A 22567-nucleotide genomic window follows, 5' to 3' on the forward strand; every position below is an offset into this window, starting at 1 on the left:
TTATCTAAAGCATTAGCAGAAAAATGCCCAGGAAATCTTCATCAGAGAGTCCTTCTCTATCAGGACAATGCTCCTGCTCATTCCTCTTATCAAAGAAGGGTAATTTTGCAGGGTTTTCAATGGGAAATCATGTGCCATCCTCCTTATAGTCCTGATTTGGCTCCTTCTAACTTCTCTTTGTTTCCTAATCTTAAAAAAAATCTATAAAAGGACCTCATTTTTCTTCAGTTAATAATGTAAAAAAGATTTCATTGACATGGTTAAACTCCTAGGACCCTCAGTTCTTTAGGGATAGACTAAACAGCTAGTATAATCACCAATAAAAGTGTCTTGACCTTGATGGAGCTTATGTTAAGAAATGAAACTTATGTTTTCTAATTTTTATCTTTTAATTCAATTTTTACATGAACTTTTTGAAGTCACCTAGTATGTGGAACCTAAAAACGTTGACGTCAGAGAAGTAGAGAGTAGAGCAGTGGTTGCCAGAGGTTGGGGAGAGTATAAGGAAAGGAGTGATGGAGAGGGGTTAGTCAATCGGTATGAAGTTGCAATTAGATAAGTGAAATAAGTTCTGGTGCTCTATTGCACAGTAGGGTGACTATAGTTAACAATTATGTATTGTATATTTCAAAGTAGCCGGAAGAGAGGATTTTGAATGTTCTGACCACAAAAATATAAGTACTTGAGGTGATGGAATTGTTATTTACTCTGATTTGATCATTACAAAATATATACACGTAGCAAAACATCACACTGTACCACAAAAATCTGTATAATTATTATGCATCAATTAAAACAAAAGAAAACTTAAAAAAATGAAATCACTATTAAGGAAGTACCACTGAGGCAAGTGCTACAAGAAATATTCACCAATGACTGCTTAAATCAGTGTGCAAAAGTTTGAGGAAAATAGGATATTTGCAGTTTCAAAGTATATCCCTAAGGGAAAATTTTTAACTTCTCAGGGTGAAAAAACAGAAGACACCTCTATAATCAAGGTCAACATCACAGGAAATAAAATATCACATATCTTCTGATATAATGCATGAAAAAGGGAACATCATGTCTATGTTATTGCTGACAAACAATGCACAACCTCAATTTAATCATGCAAATCTCAAACACACACAAATTGAGAGATAATCTCCCCGAAAACTAGCCTGTACACTTCAAGAGTGGAAACGTAATGAATGATAAGGGAAGACTTAGTAACTGTCACAAATTGGAGATTAAAGAAACATGATATCTAAATACAATATGGTATTCCAAGTTGTATCCTGTAATATAAAAATGACATTAGAGGAAGAAGTAATGATTTTAGAATACATATGGTAGGTTAGTTAATATAATTGTATCAATGTTAACTTTCTAGTTTAGTTTTGATAATTAACTGTAGTTATGTAGGATGCTAACATTAGGGTAAGGCGGACAAAAGGCGTATGGGAACTCTGTGTACTGGTTTTGCAATTATTCTGTAAGTGCAAAATTATCTCAAAATAAAAAGCTAAAAAATTACAAAATGAGTATTTTCTTTTAGATTTACCCTCAATGCTTTATAAGCTATCCTAAAAAACAATTATTAATTTTATAATTAGGAAAAATGTATTTTATTATACTTACAAGATTATATTATCATATAATGTAATAATATTTATATTATAATTACATATTATAGTTACATTAATATAGAGATAATTATTATGTAATATATTTATATTAGTAGTATATTATATATTATAATTATATATAAATATATTTTATATTACATGATAAACAAATATATAATATTAATATAAGTTGAATGAGTTTTCAACTTATGATGAGATTATATTAATATAAACAACCCCATTAAAGTGGGAAAAGACAAGAATAGAACTTTTTCAAAAGAAGATAGATTGAAGGCCAATAAAAAAATGAAAAATGTTCAATATCACTAATCATTAGAGGAATGTAAATCAAAACCACAATAAGATATCACCTAATCCCAGTGAGAATGGCTTTTATCAAAAAGTCCCAAAACAATAGATGCTGGTGTGGATGTGGAGAAAAAGGAACACTTATACCCTGTTGGTGGAACTGCCAGCTGGTGCAACCTCTATGGAAAACAGTATGGAGATTCATCAAAGAACTAAAATCAGACCTACCATTTGATCCAGGAATCCCACTACTGAGTATTTACCCAAAGGAAAAAAAGTCATTCTGTCAAAAAGACACTTGCACTAGAATATTTACTGCAGTACAATTCATAATTGCAAACATGTGGAATCAACCCAAGTGCCCATCAATTCATGAGTGGATTAATGAATTGTGGTATATGTATACCATGGAGTACTACTCAGCCATAAAACATGAGTTAATACCTTTTGCAACAATCTGGGTGGAACTGGAGACCATCCTCCTAAGTGAAGTATTGCAAGAATGGAAAAAAACCACCACATGCACTCAGTATTAAATTGGAACTAACGGAACAGCACTCATGAAAATAAAACTCAATGGAAATCAAGCAGGGGGAGAAGGAGGAGGGGATGAGTGAAATCACACCTAACGGGTACAATGTATACCATCTGAGTGATGGACATGCTTGAAACTTTGACTCAAGGAGTACAAAACCAATCCATGTAACCAAAATATTTGTAACCCCATAATATTCTGAAATAAAAAAATTTAAAAAAATTAAAATAACAAAATAAAATAAAAAACAACCCTTCAGAGCCAAAAATCTTGACCCTTCCTATCAGACTGGGGAGGGGGTCTTATTGTTTCATTTGCGGTTTAGAATAAAAACTTAGATAAGAAGAAAAAAGTCCTAAATTGATTTTTTATTGTAAACATTTTATTTGAAACACAATAATGTTTTATTAATCAATTTATTTTAAAATGTAGTGTATTTTATGATCATTTTAGATACATAAGAACATAAATTCAGATGGGTCCTCTTTCACTGATTTTTCTAACAAACCCAAACAAATTAGTGTTTCCTATTTTAAAAGAATCCAGCACACTGAGGAAACAAGTTATATGTATTTGTATTTATACACAAGCAAAATAATTTATATACAGATGCTCCTCAACTTACAATGGGGTTATGTTCCAATAAACTCATCAAAAATTGAAAATATCATAAGTACATTTTCCACTTATGGTATTTTCAACTTATGATGGGTTTATCTATATGTAACTCTATCATAAGTCAAGGAGAATGCTGAATGCATCTAGCTTTTGCACCATTACAAAATTGAAAGTCGAACCACTGTAAGTTGGGACCATGTATGTATATATAAATATATGTATATACACGATATTTCAAAATAATATATAATACATATTAAGTAAAATGGGCAATAAGCACTTAATTTCCTAACCTATTATGATTTATTAAAAATGGCTCTCTTTGTTTTATAGCAAAACTTGGTCTTCCAGCATTTTTAAAGCTAAAATAATTTTAAAACACACATGATTTTTTCTATTTTGTTATTTTTTTAAGGCAAAAATTCTCAAGCTTTAATGTACCCAAGAATCACCTAGAGAGCTTTTTTAAATGCTGGTTTCCTGGTACTACTCTTTAATATTTTGAGCCTGTAGGCTTGACTAAGACCTGGAACTTGGATTTTTAACTAGCCCTCCTGATAACTCCAATGCTGATGGTCCTCAAGTTTAAGGTTCTCAATAATTGCTTTGTTTAAGAGGAAAAAATACTAAATTTTTATATCTACTAGACGTTCTCTGTCAATTATATAATATAGATGTTTTTGACAAAATTATATCATGTTAATAAAGCACAAAGTACATGGTATGCATTCAAATAACATACATTAGGGCTATGTCTTGCTGCTGTCTACATGTTGGGTTTGTTCTGTTTGTTTCTTTGTTTGTTTTATTCATTTTTTTCCACCACATTCTTATTTTTTAGCAAATTAGATGAGTTCAGATAAACTGATTCCCAGAGAAACTTAAATACCAACAGAAATTCACCACCTTATTTATGAAAGAAGAGTATGAATTTAACAATGATTAATTGTGCTTTATTACATTATGTTTTGATCCCATCTGGTAGTTGTTATATACCTAACTACTTTTTATGGCACTTGCTTTCTGAAATTTGACTAGGTCATTATCTTTGATATCAAAGTCTCATTATTAAAAAAACAAAAAAGCCATTAGAAAGAAATAATCTTATCTAAATAATTTTGGTTTTTCAGAATTAGCAAGAACAAGCAGGGTTACAAATAAATGTTGGAGGCACTCCAGCAACCTAACACATTCAATATGCAATGGGAAAATTCTGCTTTAAAAACTTGGTTATTAGATCCTTAGAGTATAATTGTCATAATGCATGAGTAAGTCTTGCTGATACTGGTACAGGGACTTTGTCATTATTTCAAAACTACACAAAGAGCCTTTAGCTATCATACATCCTCACTCTATACAACTGCATCTGTAAATTAATCTCCATTTTCATCCTCTGAGAGCATCTCTAGAGTTCTGAACTATTTGGAATTCAACATGAACTTAGTATTTAAGCTTAATGTAGGAACAACTACATTAATACAAATGGCACTCAGGAATTTTCATGTCATCCTTAATGTATTGCCTAAGAAGATCCCAGTAAGACAAAGCTACTAAACTCTACCACAAGAAACTAAATATCTAAATAAAATCTGGCCCAAGTAAAATATAGTTTTCTTCCTCTCTAGTACATAGAATGTGCCATATACTCTTTTAACTCATCTTTGAATATATATTCCAATGGATCTCTAGGCCTGCAGATAGTTCACTGAAACACTGACCAACCTCACCATTACATTCACAAAGAGAACAGATTTTGTAGTAAAAAATATCTGGGGGAAGTTGCATATGTGTGTGTGTATCTGAAGTTATTTTTAGTTTTTAAAAATATTTTATTTGCAGTCTTCTTATTTTATATAAATTTGACTGAGATAAGTATTTTTCAGATCCTCGGCCTTCTCCCTGTTAGTAATAATAGTAAACAATAACATACTCTTTTTGCAATTTTTTGACATAAAATTTATGTAACAAATCCTTCATTTTATAGTGTACAATTTAGTAGTTTTTAGTATATTCAGAATGTTGTGCAACCATCATCACTAATTCTAGAACATTACCATCACCTCAGAAAGAAACTCTGTATCCTTTAGCAGTCACTCCTAAGTCTCCCCTATGCCTCAACCCCTGGCAACCACTAATCTACTTTAAGTCTCTAAGGATTTACCTATTTTGGACATTTCATATAAATGGAATCACACAATACGTGGCCAACAATACCTTACATTTTATAGCACCTTGTATCAGAGTACTTTCATATTGGATTGAAAGGGTAGAAGTGAAAGTTCATTTTATAGTGAAATTCCTTTTTATTGTTTAATTGGCTTTAAAGGAACAGAGTCACTTATTAACTAGATGAAATATTTTCAAATCCTAGCTTAGTACTTATTAGCGATGTGAATTTGGGTAATTTGCTCAACTGTCTGAGCCTCCGTTTCTCATCTGTAAGGCTAGGAAATAGTAGCAACCTTTCAGGATTATCATAAGGATTAGAGATGTTTCTATTATCAAGAACCTGAGACAATATCTATTGCTACTTCACAAAGATTGCCTAATTACCATTTTATTAGTTTGGCACTCAACTGTTGACTCTATGCTAAAATAAAGATGATAAAATAGTGGAAAGAATGATAAACTAGGAATCAAAAGATTTGGACTCTAGGGCAAGCTCTGACATTAACTAGTATAAGTAACATACCCTTAAAAATACGTCTTTATGTTTTTGATATTCAGTTTCATCATCAGTAAATTAAGTGGCCAGTCTAAAATCTAGTCTTTAGTTGATCTCTACAGTCCTCTGGTCAAAATATATGAGTCTATCTATTTTTTAAAATGGCATCAACAACGAATAACCTTCCAAGACAGAAAGTACCAAGCCCAGATGGGTTCACTGGTAAATTCTATCAAATTGTTAAAAAAGATATACCAATTCTCTACAATCTATTTTAGAAGATAGAAGCAGAGGAAATACTCCCTAACTAACTTTATAAGGCCAGCATTACCCTAACATCAAAACTATACAAAGATTTTAGAAGAAAACTATAGGCCAATATTTCTCATGAACATAAATGCAAAAATGCTCAAAAAACATTACCAAATCAAATTCAACAATGTATAAAAAGACTTAATTACACATCACAACCAAGTGGAATCTCTTCCAAGTATGCAAAGCTAGTTCAACATTTGAAAATCAGTTAATGCAATATCTCATATCAACAGAGTAAAGACAAAAAAATCACATGTTCATATCAATAGATGCAGAAAAATCAATTGTCAAAATCCAATACCCATTGATGATAAAAAAAAAACTCTCAGTATACTAGGAATTGAGGGGAACTTCCTCAACTTGAGAAGGAAGATCTACAAAAAAACCTACAATTATTATCATACTTAATGGTGAGAAACTCAAAACTTTCCCACTAAGATCAGGAGAACAAGGTAAGGAGGTCCCTCTCACCACTGCTTTTTAACATTGTACTGGATGTCCTAGCTAATGCAATAAGACAAAAAAAGAAAAAGATACAGATTGGGAAGTTCTTCCCAAAGACAAAAACTATCTGTAGATGATGTGATCACTTATACAGAAAATTCTAAATAATCAACAAGAAAATTTTTGGAACTAGTAAGTAATTATAACAAGGTTATAAGATACCAGGTTAATATACAAAAGTCAAATGCTTTTCTACACACCATCAATGAACAAATGGTATTTAAAATTAAAAAAAACAATACCATCTACATAGGAAAACAAAAAACTGAAATACTTAGGTATAAGTCTAACAAAGTATGCACAAGATCTACATGAGGAAAACTATAAAATTCAGATGGAAGAAATCAAAGAACTAAATAAATGGAAAGACATTCCACGTTCATGGATAGGAAGACTCAATATTGTTAAGATGTCAGGTCTTCCCAGTTTGATCTCTAGATTCAATGCAATCTCAATCAAAATCCCAGCAAGTTATTTTGTCAGTATCAACAAACTGATTCTACAGTTTATATGAAGAGGCAAAAGACCCATAATAGACAACGCAGTACTGAAGGAGAAGAACAAAGCTGGAGCACTACCCAACTTCAAGATTTACTATAAAGCTACAGTAACCAAGACAGTGTGGTATTTGTGAAAGAATATACAAACCGATCGATGGAACAGAATAGCAATGCTGGAAATAGACCCACAGACATAGAGTCAACTGATCTTTGACAAAAGAGCAAAGGCAAAACAATTGAGAAATAATATCCTTTTCAGCAAATGATGATGGAAAATCATTTTGCATTCACATGAAAAAATGAATTTAGACATAGACTTTATACCATTAACAAAAATTAACTCAAAATGGATTACAGACTTAAATGTAAAATGCAAAACTATATAACTCCTAGAAAATAACAGAGGAGAAAATTTAAATGACCTAGGATTTGGCAATGATTTTTTAGATACAACAATAAAAGCACAATCCATAAAAGAAAAAATTGATAAACTAGACTTCATTAAAATTAAAATTTTCTGCTCACATAAAACACTGTCAAAAGAATTAGAAGGCAAGTCACAGACTAGGAGTAAATATTTGCACAAGTTACACCTGATAAGGATTATTACTGAAAATATAAAAAGAACTCTCAAAATTAAATAATAAAAAAAGAAAAATTATTTAAAAATAGGGGAAAGACCTTAACAGATATCTCACCAAAGAAGATATACAGATGGCAAATAGGCACAGAAAAGAAGCTCCACATCATATGTCATCAGCAAAATGCAAATTAAAACAATGAAATACTACTGCACACCTATTAGAGTGTCCAAGATTCAAAACACTGACAACACCAAATGCTGGTGAGGGTGTGGAGTAACAGGAACTCTCATTTATTGTTGGTGAGAATGCAAAATGGTACAGCCACTTTTGAAGACAGTTTGGCAGTTTCTAAAAATACTAAATACTCTTACCATACAATTCAATAATCACACTCCTTTGTATTTACCCAAAAGAACTGAAAACTTATGTCCACACAAAAACTTGCATATGGATATGTTTACAGCAGCTTTATTCACAATTGCCAAAACTTGGAAGCAACCAAGATGTCTTTCAGTAAGTGAATAGATAAACAAACTGTGGTACATCCAGACAATGGAAAATTATTCAGTGCTAAACAGAAATGAGCTATCAAGCCATGAAAAGACATGGAGGAAATAAATGCATATTACTAAGTGAAAGAAGCCAATCTGAAAATGCTATGTCCTGTATGATTCCTCCTATTTGACATTATAGAAAGGGCAAAACTATGAAAAGAGTAAAAAGATCAGTGGTTGCCACAGGTTAGTGGGGAAGGAGGGAAGAATAGGCAGAGCACAGAGGATTTTTAGGGTAGTGAAACTACTCTATATGATATGATACAAGTGGATACATGTTATAAATTTGTGCAAACTTACTGAGCATCCAACACCAAGTCCTAATGCAAACTATGGATTTTGGGTGATGATTATGGGTTAATACAGGCTCAGCAATTGTCATGAATCTATCGCTATGGTGGGGGGATGGTTTTAATAAGTGAGGCTCTACATGTATGGGGGGGGATATATGGGAAATCTCTATGCCCTCTGCCCAATTTTGCTGTAAGCCTAAACCTCTCTAAATAATAAGACCTATTAAAAATATATATGTATATAATTACACAAAAGATGTAACATACATAAATAATTTCCCTTTTCTAATGAAAAGTAACACACCCCAAGGAGTATCTGAGACAATTGTTTGTGGTAAGAGAACATATCAAAACTTCAATGTCATTTTGTGTTATCTAAAAAAAAAAAAACCCATAAAACTTAACTCATTTCTATTATATAGAGTGAAAGTGGCATCCTCACAAAAGTGAAATGATCAAGTGTCACGTATCCTATGAGATATGAGAAAAGAAGAGTTGAAATTTCTCTACATAGAAGGGTTGAGAGTGGCACCGCCGTTTCTCCATTCATTGGCATGGCAGCATATTGTAATGCATTGCAATCTATGTATGCCCACTTTAGACTTCTGAAGCAAACATCATTCAAGGTTAGAAAGAAATGATACATTAGATGTAAGATTATATTCTGACCATGCTCTCTAACTCTATCTTAGTTCCAGACTTTGGATCAGATATTTTCTAACTCTTTATCATAAATTATCCCACTTCCTAATCTGACCTCAATATTTTTATCATGAACTTAATACTAATCAATCAATCAATAAATAAACTTAATACATGTAGCCTTTAGATTCTACTATGCATTCCTGACATTAGTATCCTACACATATATTTTATTTCTATAGTCATCATTCTAGAGTAACAATTCAAATCATCAAAGTAGAAATGACGATTACTTTCTTAGAATGCAACTTGCTTCCTATGAACCATGTGTAGTGAGTATGTTTTCTTTAAATCCAGATTATAAGTTAGAGTTCAATTCAAATGTAATAGAAAAACAATATTACTTAGCCAACTGATGTACTTTTTTTATTACTTTGACATTTTAGCCCCATTTTCCTTCTCCTAATTTAATAATATAGAAGATTTTTTATAACATTTTTTCTACAAATAAAACAATTCAATACACTTTCCATTTGGAAAGCTAGAATCAGCATTTCAAAAAGGTCCTAAAGTCCACCATCTATTCCATACTATCAAGTTATCTTTTATTATTTATTTATGTAATCATTTATTAGTTTTTTGAGACAGTCTCACTCTGTCGCCTGGACTGGAGTGCAGTGGCATGGTCATAGATCACTGCAACCTCAAACTCCTGAGCTCAAACAATCCTCCTGCCTCAACCTCCCAAAATGCTAGGAATACAGGCATCAACCACTGTATCTGGCCTCAAATCACCTTTTAAAAGTGAGTTTTACTATTTACTATACCTCTATACCTTCAGAGGTTTTATGAGTAAGCTCAACTTAAAAGAAGTAACTTTTAAGACAACAGAATCTTAGAAGGGATCCAAAGTGGATATATTATGTATCACCCAAGATTAAATGGCATAGGGTAGAAATATTTGTTATAAAGATATTCTCCTAGAAGCTTCTTCCATGGGTTGTTAATTTAAAAGTTGCTAGAAACAAATTCAATATTGAATGTCAAAGGAAAATGTTGAAATCATTACTGCAATCCTAAATATATGGCTTCATGCTTTTAAAAGATTAATTCCATCCTTACTAAAGTGATATCACCATTATTACTGTTACATATATTCTCCATATATACCCATCTCAAAAAACTTATAACAATGATTAAATATTTGTGGAGAAAGCAACAGTCTCTTAAAAAATTAAATTGAATCCTATTTCTAGACTAGCTAGATTGTGAGCTCCATATACACAGAGTTTTTGCCTGTCTTATTCATTGCTATATCTCCAACACCAAGAACATGTTTGGCCAATAGTAAACACTTAATAAATGAATAAATGCTCTGGAAATGCTTGTTCTACACCTTCTGACATAATTCAGTTGCTACCAAAGCCACACTGCTTTGGGTCCGGAAGAGTGAATGCCCTCACCCTTAGAGTGATTAGGGCCTACAATTACCTTTGAAGCTTCCTAAGAAGCTGGTAAAAAAGAGAAACATATCAGGGCCTCCTCCACTCATACGCTTCAGATGTACTTTATATATACTAAGTGGTAGTAAACCTTAGGATGTTTAATGATGATCTTTTCTTCCATTTCACTTGAATCAGAAATACATTCACTCATGTGACATACTTCTCCCTTCCTGTGATTTTTCTTTTTCCCTCACTTCTCTATCTACCTCTGACTGCTTCTGTCCCATATCTAATCTTGGCTTTCCAATTGGCTCTCCAACCATATTGCAAAGTTTCCATAACTATAACTAAAAAACCGCACGTCCCACCTCCACTGCAAGAGTCTCATCCAATACTCCATTTCCCATTTCTCTTTCTTAGTAGACAGTACTGACAACGCCCCCTTCATAAAAACCTGAAACCTAGACTTCATGTCAATGTCTGTATTGAGATGAATATATAGCAATTAATTTCCTAACAACATAACAGCAACATTAACAACGATAATAGCAACTAATGTTTATTGAGCACTTACTAACTGTCAGTTATTTAACCTAGGTTATTTCACTTACTCATCACAAAACCCAAGAGCTATATGCCATTGCTTTTCTATTTTTCAGTTGAAGAAACTAAGGCTTATAACTTTCCAATGTCATGTAGCAAATAAATAGCAGTGCTGGGACCTACTGGACTGTGTTCTTAAATATTATGCAATATTGCCCCTGACATAATTATTTGCAAAGTCATCTGATTAGTTTTCTAAATCAGAGCCCAGTGCTATTTCTTTATCTCTCTCTTCCAAGCATAAAAACTCCAGTCCCAGAACTAATCACGTTAAGTCTGGTTAAGAATGTGATGTAAAAAATATTGAATTTTTTTCAAAATTTCTTAACTAGTTTTAGAAGACCTATATTCTGGTCCTGGCTTCATCACTATGTGATTTTAGCCATGGTTCCCTGCTCTTTTTTAGACACAAACTGGTTGCCCATCTAGCCTAGTAATGTCATCCTTTTCTAAATTCCTCCAGTTAATCCTCATTTGGTCCTAAACCCTTTAACTGTTCCCTACTAGGGACAATCCATAAGCCACATCAAACAGGCTTCAGCCTGCTTTTCTAGGGCAGGTTCTCACACACACACACACACACACACACACACACACACACACACACACACACTGGCCAAAAAAGGTTTTTTTCCCCCTCTATATCTAATCTTCTCTAAATCTCCATACCACAAATCCTGTGTACAGTTCCTCTCTCTCATCCAGAGAAATTGTTCCTTGTATCCTTCACACTATTTATTCTGAGCAATTAAATTAGGAATCCTAATTTATGTATCTGTTTAAGTTTGGGAAAGTAGACAAACCTTTTACCTTTATTTTTGTATAACTCCACTTTGATTCCTCAAAGAAATATCTCTACTTTTAAACAGGCAGGCTCACTGACATATTTCCTCCTTTCCCCTGCCCCCACCCCCCTTCTCTGACACGTCTCCTGTCCTTTATTTAGGCTCTATTCTTAGTAGTGACTCCTGCATTCTTCCCATCTCCCTGCTCCCTCTCTGCCCAAACCTGGTGGCCGGAGGAGAACTGGGCATGCTCAGTAGTCACAGCTGATTCCGGGGATGCAAACTGGAATCTTTTTGCGGCATTTGAGACCGGCAGGAGAGGTAAGGCCGTGAAAATACAGTGGCCCAGAATTTTCTCACTCCTCATACGGTAGCATTTGACTTAAAGGTGTGTTCAAAAACTAGGAATGGACTCAGAAACGAACAGCTTACTGCCAGTCCCTGGTCTGCAAGGTGGGTCACCAACCTGAGTAACAGAGAGCTGAGAAACAGCCCCTCCGTCCTGTTTGGTGCAGGGAGGGGATTTCTGCTGTGGTGGAAGCTATGTTTGGCGTCTCTGTTGCGTCAAGAAAATACTGGGTTGTTTTGGGGTTTTTTTTTTTTCCTTTTTTCCTTAAACCCAGCAACATCAGCTGCTCCAGACTGAAAAAGATGTTGCCTGAAGATCTCCAAAGTCTGCGAGCCAGACAGAGAGATTGTGTAGAGGACAGACAAATCAATCACCTATCCAAAAATTAAATCTAGGGAGACAGCTTAAGGACCCAGAGATAAACAGATGGGCTATTTCCAAATGACAGTTCAGGAACCTTTCAGTTATTCAAATCTAAATTGTGTGTCTGTCCCCCCAAAATGCATACCTTCTTTGCACATGAACCATGACCCATTTCCCTTTGAAAAAGAGACTGACCACACACACACATACACACACACACACACACACACACACAGACACTCCTGCTCCCCCCCCCCCCCCCCCCCCCCCCGTATCTGCGGAGACTCAATCTCTAGAGCTGAAACAGCGGCAGATTCCCTCACCTCACTGCCCGGGAATGAGGCATGGGGAGGAAATTTGTCAGGGAATAAATGTGATAAAGGGGGGCTTGTTTGCAGGGGCTTAAACAACCACTGCACAGCCTAAGAAACAGAGAGACAGGCAGTAACAGGCAGGGAGAGAGACATACAACTGCCCCTGCTGCTAAAACCTAGCCATTTCTTCAAACAGCAGCAAACATGAGACATTTCATCACTGTAGTGCATCCATATTGAGAAGGGGGGGCTGAGGGAAATCATGTGCTTTGCTTTATGCATTTCAGTCTCCCGAGATGGGAGGAGACCCCTGTCCATATGTCGTGGGAGCTATCCACCACCCCAAAAGTACACTCACTGCACCTAGCTAGCAGACCACTTGCCTGACAGGTTTTGCAGCAAACGCTGTTAATCTATGTGACAGCAGGTTGTCTCTTACCGTAGGCAGCAGCGGCTCCATTTGGGCTCCCTGGTCTTTAATCTCCATGTTTTGTAACGCCTCTGGAATAAGCACCTTGCTCTGCAGTGTCTTCAGTGTCTTACACTCAGCCCGGCACTCGCTCTGCTTAGTATTCGGATCAGGTAGCTCTGAAGCAGGAGGCAATTGCACACTCCAACTCACCAGAGTCACATGGCTCCTACTCACTCGGGCTGCTGGCCAGGTTTTGCACTGAATGCCTTGGATCCCTGGGCCGGTAAGAGAGATTCCCCCCAAGCCCTGTATCACTGTCCACACCTGGCTACTGGTATAAAATACAGCCTGTAATACTGCAAGTCTAATGGGCATTAAGAATCTCACCTAAGATGCTGACTTCTTATATAGACTAGTCCAATCTGGCCTCCAACCAGCTCAGCCTGATTTTGACACTTTGAGGCAATCCACTTTATTCCCAGAACCCCACAGGAGACATAATTCAAACAAGATAATGTTAATAACTAGGTTTACTGTGTGTCCTGCTCTGAGTACCTGCGGTCTTTTAAAACAGATAAGATGACCTCAAAATTGGTATGTCTTAGTGAGACTGAACTATTCATTAACGACAAAAAAAAAAAAAATCAAACATTTAAGTTATTGTTGACTCAATAAAAATTAGATGATATTTTCAATATTTGCATAGTAAAAAATTTAGGTAATTCATACACTATTGAAAATAAAATATATTTTTCTATGATTTCCCAACAAAAATGACAGGGCAAGAAAATATTTTGATAGTAGAAATGATCAAGATACTAAAGCACTTTGAAAAAAACAATGATTCTGAACAAGAGTAGCCCAAGCATATACCCCTTTAGCTTAAAAGTCTCAACAAGAAGGGTAGGGGTTATCTAAATAATCCATGGAAGAAAAGAAATCAGTTAGAGGAGCTCTTTTATACGGAGAATAGTTGATGATGATCATTAAGTGACTACACATATTTCCTAAAATTGATTATAGATCTAGAGTATTTTAAGCAATGAAGCCTATATATCACTGGACCTCAGAATGAGTATAGAAGTTACAAATGAAGAGGGGTAAAAACTTTCAGAGGTTAAAAGAGGATGACTGAAAATTAGCAAGATAGTTATCTTAAATAAGAAAATTCTTACCAGATTCTAAAACCTTTAATCAGTAGGAGTGGATATTAAATTATTTTCATCAATACACCAAAACTTTCTATAATGCTCATCACAGGTAGAATTATAGATAACTTTTATCTGTTTTCCTTCTCAACACAATGCTTTAAAATAGCGTCTATTATTTTTATAAGAAAAAAATTTATTTTTTAAACCATAATTATTAATATATTTGAGTGGCTACTTTGTGCACAGCCCATTGAGATGACACCACAGATTTAAATAATAGGATATCTACTAGGAATTTACTGATTTGGGGTTCAACTTGACTTTATCACAGATTGATGAATAAAATCTCCCTTGCCATTCAAATGACCATAATCAATAATCATAAACAATTTATTAGGATAAAAATAACTTCTATTTGGAAAAATTATTTCCATTCTATTAAGAAGCCTAAGTCATCCAGTTTATATTTCTCCAAAATTAGTTTAAATATATCTAGGAAAAAGTCTGAGTAACAGAGTAACTCATTTTGGTTTATTCCAAAAGCCAAAATAAAAATAAAATTATATTTTAAATTACTTTTAATCAGTACTTTCTTACAGTGTGTTTTATTAAACCATGAAGGTACTTTGCTGGAACAACCATTGCTTGAGTGCTTACTGTATGCCAGAGGTACTAGTCCTAACAGTATAATAGGACTTAATCAGGGTTGCAACAGTAGACATTCTACTTCTAAAGATCAAGAAAGTCTATATTTCTAAAGTTCTCTGGTCCAAGATACTGAATACTAGCCTAGAAAAAGAAGGTAAAGAAAGAGAAAATGATCCTCATTTAATCCACTACCTCTATTTTATAGAATACTTTAGATTTAATGCCAATAACCTGAGAGAATACCTCTCTGTGTTACACAAGTCCCAATGAAGAAGATAAGTATAGAACTGACAACTCCTGGGAAGAAAACCATCACTAGGTAATGAAATTTTTGCTAACAAAATCAAAGAATTTTACAACTCAACTTCTCCATTGATTTTCAAACTCAGGAGGTGAAAAGAAACAAATAGTAAGAGGAAATCCAACTTGCATGAGCAACTTTTTTTCAACTACATATTATCTGCCTTGGAAATTCTAATACGTCTTTGGTGGAGGATAGGAGAGGAAGTAGGTGAGGATATACTTTTTGAAAAATAATCCCAGGTAACTTTTATATTTCTTCTAGTCCAGAGCTCTTTCCACTATAGTAGAGTTTCCTGGGATCCTAGATGATTAAAAATGGGTTCCTGTTTAGCCTGCTCATATTTAGAAATCCAAGGATATTCTGTTAGTACAATTTGATAGCCATGATTTAAAACATCACATTAAGTATTGCAAGACTGAATTTCTCCAAGGAACTAAATGTTCCAGACACCCTACTGGAATGAGACAATAGTCTGATTTTCATTTCATCAGTCCTACTGTGTGTGAGGTACTATGCTACTGATGCTATTTCCTGTCATACCCAGCAATATTAAAGTGGAATTTTCCTCTCTGCAGAATGAAATAAAAGTAGAGTTGACCATAAGCCAACCATACAGACAGAGAGGAATTACAGAAAACACTAAACAGGAGAGCCACCTTCCTCTCCAGCTGCCCCTGTGGTGGACAATAGGAAAGGAATACAGCCACCATGGTGTGCTTCCTTCCTTGATCCGTCCTGCATCCTGGGACTCTTGCTGACCTCAATTTTTACTAATCCCCTAAGTATGCAAGTCAGCATGGATTCAATGTACTTTCAGTTCCTACCTCCTTTTGCTATTTTAAGCCCTGGGAGTTAAGATATGCACATTAATATAATGTTTATCTTAGAGAAAGGCCATCTAATATTCATTGTATTGGAAGAAAATACTGTATTCTAAAGGTTATTGCCAACACTGGTATTTCAAGAAAACAGTTTCAGTCCTAATGGTATTAGGTTTCTGGCTTAGATCGCAAAGTTCTTTGCTTTGGCCCTTTTTAATATAAAATAGCTGAACTTTAGGTTGGCAATGAGTTCAGAAATATATTCTGAACAGTAATACTATGTTAGTGGTAATGTTACTAGATCAAGATTAATATTTCAAAAAAATTAATATTTTTCACATTTGAAAATGCATCACAGCACTGTTTATATCCTTTACTTATGTTTTATCCCTTTGTACCTCTATTCTTTGAGATCTATACAAATGTTGTGAACAATTTAAAGCATTATGTAGATTTGGCAAATAGAGTTGACCCTTGAACAATGCGGGGAGGTAGGGATGCCAACCCTCTGAGCAATCAAAAATCTATTTATAACTTTTGACTCCCCCAAAACTTAACTACTAAAAGCCTACTGTTGACCATAAGCCTTACTGATAACATAAACAGTCTATTAACACATATTTTGTATGTTATATGTATTATTAATATAGTCTATATTCTTATCATAGAGTAAGCTAGAAAAAATAAAATGTTATTTAAAAATCATAAGGAAATATATTTACTATTCGTTAAGTGGAAGTGGATCATTATAAAGGCCTTCATCCCCATCATCTTCATGTTTAGTAGGCTGAGCTGGAGGAAGAGGAGGGGTTGGTATTGCTGTCTCAGGGGTGGCAGAGGCCAAAGAAATTCTGTGTATAAGTGAACCCACACCATTCAAACCCATGTTGTTCAAGGATAAACTGCATATCGACCCAAAAGTATTTAGCTGCATTTGATCAACTCAAGAGATATAAAAAATGTTCTTTCTTGACAGCTTAAAAAATGATGACATTTAACAACTAAGGAAAAGGGTAAAACATGCCCATTCCCAAACATGGCACACAATAAGAAACTTCATTGCATAGTACTAAAATTTAAAGGTGTCAAATAATGCTCCTTTTTTACAAATGTTCTTGACCCCCACCCTGATAGTGATTCTAGTCATCAATTATCAGAAAAGGAACACATGAAATAAGTATAATAATTAGGGAGTCCATTCCAATGTAGTGCTAATCTCCAGGTTTAAAAGACCCTCCAAGTCCCACTTCTCTTAGTTCATAACTGGTTTTTCCAACTCTGAAGATTGGAACAAAGACCTGATTTTCACTTTTTGCTCTAATTTACCCCTACAGGAAGCTGATAGAAGACCTACTGTTCTAAATTGTGTACTAGAGGGCAGCATCCTACTCCAATCAGTAAAAATTTGAGTACCCACCATAGGCTAGCAACTATACAGAAACAAATAAAACATGGATCCTGGTCTCCAAGAGGTCATAGTTTAGAAAAGAAGAAAGATAACATCATTCAACATAGTGCTTAAGTTAAAAATATGTGCAAAACTCAGAGGTAGCCCAGAAGACAAAATGATGAACTTTTAATAGCATTTTTCTCACCCTTACTATAGAGATTTAAAATCCTTAAGGGGTTTATTTTTGTGGGAAAACATCTAATTTTCTTTGCTTATTATGTAAACAAGAAGTATATACATGCCTCAACTTATTACTTCTCCAATTATCAGCCTTTAAGCCTAATTATCACTGTCTTTGTTAAATGCTCCTGAATGTATCATTTCTATTTCTAACTTGAAAATAATCAATATCACACTTATTACGGAGTTAATCTTGTGGCTAAATAATCCTTAACTTGTCCTTTTTCTATAACAAGTTATGAATAATTACACTAAAATATTCATTATTCACAGTGTTACATATGTAAATTTTACTATACATTCTTAACTGATGACAAAAAATATCTCTGTTAACTATCAAGTTTGCACTCTGCCAAAGAAATATGACAAATGTCATATAGGAAAAAGAGAAGAAAAAATCAAAACATATTTCTCAGCTTCATCATAAGCAAACAAACTCTTAGTGAACAAAGAAAGGTCAGATATATTTTACATGGTCTTACACTATCTATGAGCCTGAATTTTTGTTCTGACTTTACTGTATTTTTTCAGAGTTTCACAATTCATACGTCTTTACATATCACTTATTTACAAACAGAGGTTTTGTCCCCTAATGGAAAGAAAACCTTATCTATAACTGTAATTTGGGCAAACCATAAAATAAATTTTATGTTGACCTTTTTTATTAGTCAATTCAACAAAGATTTATTAAGCATCTATTTGGTGCTATGTGTTGGTGTGAAAATAAATAAGATATGATCCCTGCCTCTCTAGAAAAGGAGACAGATGATTATTTCAGTGAACTATGGTAGCAAGAGAATGAATTATCCAGAATATTAAATGAGTATCAAATAGGCACATTGTCTATCTAATGAGTTTGGGTGCGGGGCTGGGAGGAGGGGAAGATGAAATGCAAACTAAAAGATGAGTAATGTTTAGCCAGGCAAAGCAAGGTGAAAAAGCCATTTCATTATGGACATTTTTCAAAATTCAGAGCCTTATAAATATGAAAATGACCCCAGCCATTCATAATCCCACCAATCAGAGATAGAGATAGTCACAGTTAACATTTTAGCATGTTTTATTATAGACTCCTTTTGACAATTCAGGGCATGGGTAACATTCTTTTTTTAATTATTTCTATCACATTTAAAGCAATGTTATTATGTTATTAAATATACATATGAAATGGAAGTCCTGATTAGAAAAATATAACAAATAACCTCTTAAATTTGATCCTTTGTTACTATAAAGATATATCTATCCTACTTCTCTCAGGCAGCATCAGGAATAAGGGAAACTTTCCAAGCCTCTACTTGGGAATGGGACACAATTTCTCTCTATTTCCAATATCTACAAACCTATCTGAATTATCTATCATTTTTTCTCTCTCTCAACCCCAAACTATAGCTCAACTAGTAGAGAAAGAGCACATGGCCCTTTTTCATGGATGTGTGTCATCGACTAAAGCTCTTACTTCCTTCCAATTTTTCCTTTCCTCCATTCCAGAGAATCTTTTGATATGGACAGCCTGATTCTTCATCTTTTTTTTTTTTTTTGAGACAGAGTCTCACTCTGTTGCCTGGGCTAGAGTGCCATGGCATCAGCCTAGCTCACAGCAACTTCAAACTCCTGGGCTCAAGCAATCCTTCTGCCTCAGCCTCCCGAGTAGCTAGGACTACAGGCATGCACCACCATGCCCGGCTAATTTTTCTATATATATTTTTAGCTGTCCATATAATTTCTTTCTATTTTTGTAAAGATGGAGTCTCACTCTTGCTCAGGCTGGTCTCGAACTGCTGAGCTCAAACAATCCACCTGCCTCGGCCTCCCAAAGTGCTAGGATTACAGGCGTGAGCCACTGCACCCAGCCTCTTCATCTTTTTTTACAATGCTATTATCTGGACCCCATGTTCATCTGAATTTAGGCTTATGAAACTTACAGCCAGATTTCTGTATCATCCATTCCTGAGACATTTAACATTAAATACCAATGATTAAATGAAGAAATGCAAGGACCTTAAATAAATGTAAGAGGAAAACTTAATTAAGATAGAAAAATATTATCTTAATTCAATATTAATAAAATAGGACAAAGCTAAACAACTGAAATTTGCTTTTATTTCTGTGAGAAAATTAATTTTATTTAAGTGTTTGCATTCAATGCCATTTTTCAAGAATACAATCATCACATAAATGGAGAAAGACACACAAAAATTGATTTATTCATTTAACAGATATTTACTGAATACCTTTTATGGACTCAATATTGTTCAAGGTTCTGGAAAGGCAAAGTTCCTGCCCCCAAGGAGCTCACAGTCTGGAAAGGTGACAAATAATCAGACATATCCAAGGACAATGTGACAGGCATATGAAAGAAATAGAAGGGGCACCTGATCCAGATCAGGGTGGAGGCAGAGGATATTTAGGGAAGACTTCCCAGAGGAGATTATATCTGAGATCAACTCTAAAACATACAAAAGCATTTACCATATAGAATGTGTGTGTGTGTGTGTGTGTGTGTGTGTGTGTCTGTGTGTGTATAAAGTAAGGTGAACATTACTTGTAGAGTAGCATGGCAGCATATCCAAACATACTAACTAATGTTCAATGCAGGGTACAGGAAAAAGGATGAGTTGGAGTTTGTTTCTAGTTTTTTGCTTGTTTATTTATTTTGCTTTTGTTTCTATTTTGGTGTTTAAGATTGATAGTCTCCAAACCATGATTAAATAGTTAACACAGCCATAAAAACTAAATACTTGACTTGAAGTATTGTATAGTCTCCAAACCATGATTAAATAGTTAACACAGCCATAAAAACTAAATACTTGACTTGTTGCAAATGTTATTTCATATTGGATATTAAATTATAAGCAAAAGTATGTTTTTTCCAAATAAGATTGAAAATAGAGTTAATAGAATAATTAATGCAATTTACATGATCTTGAAATCCTACCTAGAAAATACAGAAGTTATAACTTCACATATAAATTAAGTAAGAAGTTTTCCATTTATCACACTGTCAGTGTTACAGGCTAAATAAATTCAGTAGAAATGACTTCATATAAGAATATTTAAATCAGTTAACAGTTTTCAAACAAACATGTAGCTTGTAGATAAGTATTTCTTAAAGTTTATCCATGGCCAATTTACATCTGAATAACCTCAGGTGCTTCTGAAAATTTTTGATATCTAGGTCCCATATCCAAGATTCTAATCTAGTAAATTGGGGTGAGGATAAAGATTCTGTATTTTTCACAAGAAATTCTAGTACAAGTGGCCTATGTATTACCTATTCCAAATTTTATTTACATACTTTCTGTTAGTCTAACTACAGTCATTATCTTTCTTAAAAGAAAAATGCTTTGTTTAAATATGTATAATTATTTAGACAACATACAGCACTATATTAGAATGTTTCTTAAATGAACTAACATGCCATCCACTATTTTAAAAAACACAATTTAGTATTTACAACATGTAAGGTTGTGCCTAGTTTTTTACATAATTATTTAATTTACCTTTCATATAAAACCTGAGAAGTATGAATTTTACCTCCATTTTTATATGTGAAAACTGAGGCTGAGTGAAGTTAAATAACTTGCTGCATACAGCTTTAAAGCAACAGTGTCAGAATTCCAACCCAGGCTGTCTGCCTCTAAAGCAGTTTCTGCATTATCCTATAACTGATCTCTAATTTGTTCAGGTTGCCAGATGAGATGTTTGCTCCAATTCTAATTACCATATAGAAGAATAAGAGCACCAGATCCAAAGTCAGAGTTGGTACTACAGTCAGAAAGTTTTAAAAGAATGAACCTTGTCAAGCCAAAAATGAACAATCTCTATGATCAATGATGCATGCAAATGCTGCTTCATATTGAGGCTTCTTCGGGTTCATTTAGAAAAGACTGAGGAAGAAGCATATGATCCTATTTCTTAACAGAAAATAACTCAGGTGAAAACTACTGTGTCATGGTGAGAAATCCTGCAGTGGTAATCTCCTGAGACAGGTGGTTTAAGTCTTTCTTTGGCCAAATGACACATGACACACTTTCTCCATGCTTGTCACTGTCTCTTCTTTAGACATAATAGTGCACAAATTTCCAATGAATTCTGATTTAGTGTCAAGGACAGTGTACTTGGAAGTGGGGAAAGACAAACATTAATTCAATATTCCACATGATAGCTACTGTAATAAAGGTATGGACTGGGTTATAGGGGAGAATAGAGGAAAGGTATTCCATACAGGAAGAATAGCATGTATTCAAGAACTATAAGAAGTTCTCTATGACTGAAACATGGGATGCATAAAAGGAAATGGCAGGAAGGAAGGATGAAAGTGAAAGCAAGGACCAGATTACAGAATGCCCTGTTTGCCATACTTAGGAGATTGATTTTATCCCACAGGTGATAGGAAGCCTTTTAAGAATATTAAGCAACTAGAAAGATCACTTAAGGCACATTGAGGAGAATGAAGTGGCAATGGGCCCCTGGATTACCCCATGTCACTACTGTGAGGCCTACAGCTCTTCCAGGGAGGAGAATGAGGATGAAGAGGAGGAGATATGCTGAGAGACAACACTGGAATTCAACAGAAAAGTAACAGGAAGCACTGAAAGCAAGTAAGAAGAGGGAAG

General features: G+C 34.3%; 1 protein-coding gene across 3 annotated transcripts in view; it reads right to left on the minus strand.

The window, feature by feature from the left end:
- Nucleotides 1–13575, minus strand: part of SLC4A10 (solute carrier family 4 member 10) — a 304278-nt gene extending 290703 nt beyond the window's left edge. For 2 of the 3 annotated variants that reach the window (XM_045558894.1, XM_045558891.1), the window contains exon 1: nucleotides 13425–13575. In XM_045558894.1, coding sequence (XP_045414850.1) covers nucleotides 13425–13472 — 48 coding nt within the window. In that variant the 5' untranslated portion in view covers nucleotides 13473–13575. The remainder of the gene's footprint in view (nucleotides 1–13424) is intronic. The other variant, XM_045558892.1, reaches the window with a different exon arrangement.
- Nucleotides 13576–22567: the final 8992 nt, after the last annotated feature.

The sequence above is a fragment of the Lemur catta genome, chromosome 8 (genome assembly GCF_020740605.2).
Source record: "Lemur catta isolate mLemCat1 chromosome 8, mLemCat1.pri, whole genome shotgun sequence".
NCBI classification, from domain to species: Eukaryota; Metazoa; Chordata; class Mammalia; order Primates; family Lemuridae; genus Lemur; species Lemur catta.